The 4,793-nt window shown below is 37.6% G+C and overlaps 1 protein-coding gene across 1 annotated transcript; it reads right to left on the reverse strand.

Moving 5' to 3' along the window:
• Positions 1-3,934, reverse strand: LOC144209881 (uncharacterized). The gene is made up of 5 exons (XM_077736428.1): positions 3,809-3,934; positions 1,918-2,046; positions 1,165-1,251; positions 873-992; positions 1-535 (listed from the first exon to the last, which is right to left on the reverse strand). The coding sequence occupies exons 1-5, from the start codon at positions 3,809-3,811 to the stop codon at positions 344-346; spliced, it is 531 nt and encodes a 176-aa protein (XP_077592554.1). The 5' UTR covers positions 3,812-3,934; the 3' UTR covers positions 1-343.
• Between the last annotated feature and the right edge of the window lie 859 nt (positions 3,935-4,793).

Genomic DNA, 4,793 nt, shown 5'->3' on the forward strand with positions numbered 1-4,793 from the left:
CAAACCGTGAGGATTCTCTAAAATTAAATGGCTATTTGGCTAGATAAACCTGTCGAGTAAACGTGTTTTTGGCAACAGATTGTGCACTGCTTAAACAGCTGTCATTGATAAGCTTTTTCCTGCACGTCCACTATATTGGAATGTGGTTTCATAATTTAGATAGCAAGTTAGTCAGTGTTCAAATAGAATCATTTTGGATCATAAAACAACCCATTATATATGGCCTTTGAACTTTTCACCAAGTTATCTATGTAGCTCACAACGGTTGTTTTCCATACATGAGCACAAAAACCCAAAAGTAGAGAAAACGTCACTCGTATTAAAAATAACCCAAGCATTATTGTCAGGTGTCCCCTAACAGTGAATTCAGCATCTCATAGCACTTTGTCATGCTTGATAGAATTGCAGAAAGTTTGCAAGTTTTGAAATTTTGCAAGCTTGTATGTCTTTGGGTCTGCCTGTTATTTTTTTTCTTCTGCCTTTCATTTTGTTTCATTGCTGTCCTCCTTTTTTTCTTTCTTTTATGATCTTCACTCTGGAAAACACAATACAATAAGCTTTGTAATAATATAATAATATTGTTTCTACAATTCTTTAATCACTATTATTCCAACATCATCACGGTATTTATTCTCATAAATTTATTCTTTGAATATCACCCCTCTCTATTCTCATAACATTGCAATTTTGCATAACACTCAGAATTAACCCTCTTTAGACTTGTACATTGAAATATTTTTATCTTAAAAATAATGTGTATTATAAATACAGTTCCCTTGGTTCCTATCGATATTTCTACTTGTGAAACAATCTAAGCGACACTGTTAATTTCACTGAAAATACATTCAAAATTGAAATGAATCTGGACTTACGAGTTCTAATGAGCAAGTGCAGTCTATTGAGTTAAGGATAGATTCGACCAGTTGCCGTGTAGAAAAACGTCTTATGGACATCATTTCGCAGGTCAAATTGTGTAAGGTGGCAACAAAATTCTGCAGAATAGAAGTATACGAGAGTAATTAGTAGTTTGTCATGATTATGAAAACAAGTACAATGCAAGCATAGTTTAAGTTATATCACCGTTTTGGTTAATTTGAGTGTTTGGATAAAACAGTGATGACTACCATGAATCTTATCTCACTTCAACTCCCAGCTGTGACTCACTGTGTTGTTTCTTGTCGTACAGCTTTGCACTCTTTGTGTCTCCTCAATGCACGACACGTTTCGCTCCCAAGTAGAGATTCTTCCTCTCTTATTGTGAACAAACAAAGAGCAGTCATGTTAATTTTTAAATGCGTTCTTTATGCAGTAATCTCCCATTGCACATATTTAAGAATTGCATGCATATATCTAAGTAGTTTCCGTGGGTTATTCATTAGTTGTGGGCTATTATTAGTCCACAAATTACATTACGTGTATATACAGTCATACCTCTACTTACAAATGGCTCAATATACGAAAATGATCCAAGTTACGAAATCCCCAAAAGTTGTATTTCCTTATCCGTTATTTTATTTTGAAAATAATGCATTGATTCTCACTTTAGAACATCGCTACCCTCTACTAGGCTTTCATTTTATAGCTTTCCATTCTATCTCAGATAATGACAATAATAGCATTCAAGTTAATTCAATTGGCTGTCTCACAACAACCACTATCCATGTTTCAAGATTATCTCTCACATACCTGTCCATTTCGGCTAAATGCTCCCCTTATTAATGATTGGCAAAATTTGACTTATTAGCAAGCAAGTAATTTGCAGTCTTCAAGTAATATCAATGGAGAAAACTAATCTAATAGTGGAGCAATCCGAGTTATCAAAGTATATATTTACGTTAACATTCTTATATCTACATGACTGGTGCAATGCACTCTTCCTAAAATGTTTTGCACATTTATTTTGTACATTTTTCTTACCGTGTTGTTGAGATCTGTTCGCACAACTCCCCTGTACTCGTCTGCAAGTTCTGCAAGAGGCCTTTGGCTATTGCAGCTTGTGGCCAATGGTGGAAGCAGGAGAAGCAGAAGAGGGATGTGCAGAAGAGGCTTGGAGGAGATACAAACATATATATTTTTTTTAATCCAGTGGGCAAAAACCTGTTTAGACCGGGTGTACGTAACCTTTGTCATTTTTTATTTTTATTTTCCTGCCATGAATTAAAGAGGATTTACTACCTATGGATTAAAATATATTTAAAAAAAAACTAGCAGAGATATACTGTGACAAGCAATCCCAAAATGTAAAAAAAGGATACTTATACACACATTTAATGCATTTACGCACATGTTATTGTTCCTCTCACAAAGTTTTGGAAAAAAAAACATAATAGTATTTTTTGTTGTTGTTTTACATTTGAAATCGGTTTTTAACTAGTTATTTTTTGGTGAATAAGAATGTCCATGTCAATTTTTTTTAAACTACTGTAGTGGCATCCCCTTTTTTGGGGAAAATGTAAAAAATTCACTACCTACTATGTGCTTCTTTCATATAAAAATGAGTTATCAATACCCTCAATTAAATATGAAAGGACATACATTTTTTGCAATTTTGGAATCCGAAAGCTAATTTTAATCACCAAAAAGAGGAAGTTGAGTCGAAATATTTTTCAAATTGCTCCCTATCTAGATAGAAAATCCAGATATGTTGGTGCATTTACCAACACAAACAGTAGGGAAGAGAGGTCCCATTTTTTATAACATCGCTAGAGGGAGTGTCGGCGCCACAGCAGTGTGGCAATGCAACATCCTTATTGGTGCATTTGGGATGCAGCTTTTTCACCAGAAGGTTCCACATTTGATCTTTTTTTTTGTTTACAAACATGATAATTTCAATACTGATATTGTGTTTACCGCCATTTAGTGTTTGAGTTGTAGCAAATGTAGCTACTAACCAATGGGACAACAAACCCTGTTCTCCCCCTTCCAAAACAAATACAGCAGCACCTTGTTGGATTAGTTGCTTCTAAACAGGTAATCATGATATAAAAGTAATACATTCAATTTCAAATTCAACACTCAGCATTATTACTAACTTTTTGACCAATGTCTGTGCAGGTATTACCTAACTAGTATGAGGCCAGTGAAAGCGGTTCAAAATGAACCACATTTTTATAAATATAGTGTATTTTCACACCAGCATATATTTTGACGATGTAGTGTTCAAAATAGGGTGGCCTGGTGGTTGAGTGGTTAGCATATTGGTTTCACAGTGGGTTTCACCTGGGTTCAAATCCAGATTGGTCCACCTGTATGGAGTTTGCATGTTCTTCCTGGGCCTGTTTAGGTTTTCTCTGGGTACTCTGGTTTCCTCCCACATTCCAGAAACATGCATGGTAGGCTGATTGGACACTCTAAATTAGTCATAGGTATCAGTGTGAGTATGAATGTATGTCCGTCTGCTTGTGCCCTGCAATTGCTTGGGCGTCCCTCACCTCTGGCCTGAAGTCAGCTGGGATAAGCTCCAGCACCCCCGCGACCCTAGTGAGGATAAAGCGGTTCAGAAAATGAGATGGGATGAGTAATAATAATAATAAAAGTGTACTAACATTGTGTATGATAAAAATACTGTTTATGTCTCGGTTAAATATGATTCATAACGAGACCTGTTTTTTTTGTGATCTACTAATACACATAAAGCGCAAATTTAATTTCACTTTCCTTCTGAATGGCATATGGGCAGTCCTAAACGAGGCATTCCAGTCAACGCAAATCACTTGAAGAGATCAGGCAGTCGCGCTGGAGCTACTAAAGTTTGTCGTTTTTTTCCCAGTTTAAAAAGTCACTCGGTGAGTTGCACTCCTCAACTTACCATTGGTCATTCTTCATTCATGTTCACCGCGGTTTATTTAAAAAAGTCGAAGCTTGCGGTCCACACGTGTTGTCAGTGTACCTCCTCCAAGACAGGTAGAGGTGGCTTCCTCTGGCTGCACCATCCGGAGAACGACCCGTTCTTCTTTGCTTGGGAGATCTTTTTTTTTAATCCTCACGCTCCAAACACGTCTTGTGCTTGTGATTTTTTTTTTTACTTCCGCGGCCACGGTTTCCACTTGGTGCTCATATTGCAATCTCCGCAAACACATCACAGATGACAAATTGTCATGTTCTCAATGCCCTTCAGTTTTGGATGTCTTCTCGGAAGGAGATATTTCAAGTCCTGTGCCCCCTATCAAGTGTTCGAGATAGCACAGGTGACATGGCGTCACAAGATGCACGCTTCATTACAAGTGATTCACTCATTTTCCGAATGATAAGGGTTCGCGGGGGGTGCTGGAGCCTATCCCAGCTGACATTCTGAGAGACATGTTTTCTTTTTTACATTTAGTCTTGCATACCTGTCAACCTTAGCTAATTGCTCGCCTTATTAATTATTCATTAATGCATTCATTCATCTCCCATAAAGCCCATCCTTGAAAGGTTTGCAGGGGTTGCCGGAGCTTAACCCAGCTCTACACCCTAGAACAGGGGTGTCAGACTCGGGTTGGTATTACTGCAATGTGCCCTAAAAATAGAGTTAGAAACCCCTGATTCAAGGGCATCTTGGAAATACTAGGAGCTAAACAGGAATTTTAGGTAGGTCCAGAAATGGTGATAAAAGTCGCTTGTATCATGCAAATACGTCCCCAACTGATAATACAGATAAATGAAAATGGTGTATATCACATTCCCTCCAAAGGGCAGAAAGGGGCAGACAGGAGGAGGAGGAAGTCAGACACAGGAAATGACTCTGACCATTTTCGGAAAGTATAACCCTTTAACCTTCCTCCTACCAAAGTTTCCTTGGCCGTAAATGTTGT

This window comes from Stigmatopora nigra, chromosome 16 (genome assembly GCF_051989575.1).
Source record: "Stigmatopora nigra isolate UIUO_SnigA chromosome 16, RoL_Snig_1.1, whole genome shotgun sequence".
Classification (NCBI taxonomy): domain Eukaryota; kingdom Metazoa; phylum Chordata; class Actinopteri; order Syngnathiformes; family Syngnathidae; genus Stigmatopora; species Stigmatopora nigra.

Coding starts and splice junctions, on each gene's coding strand:
- LOC144209881 (XM_077736428.1), bottom strand. Junction 993..1,164: donor GTACGACAAGAAACAACACA/GTGAGTCACAGC, acceptor TCTATTCTGCAG/AATTTTGTTGCCACCTTACA. Junction 536..872: donor GCACTTGCTCATTAGAACTC/GTAAGTCCAGAT, acceptor TGTGTTTTCCAG/AGTGAAGATCATAAAAGAAA.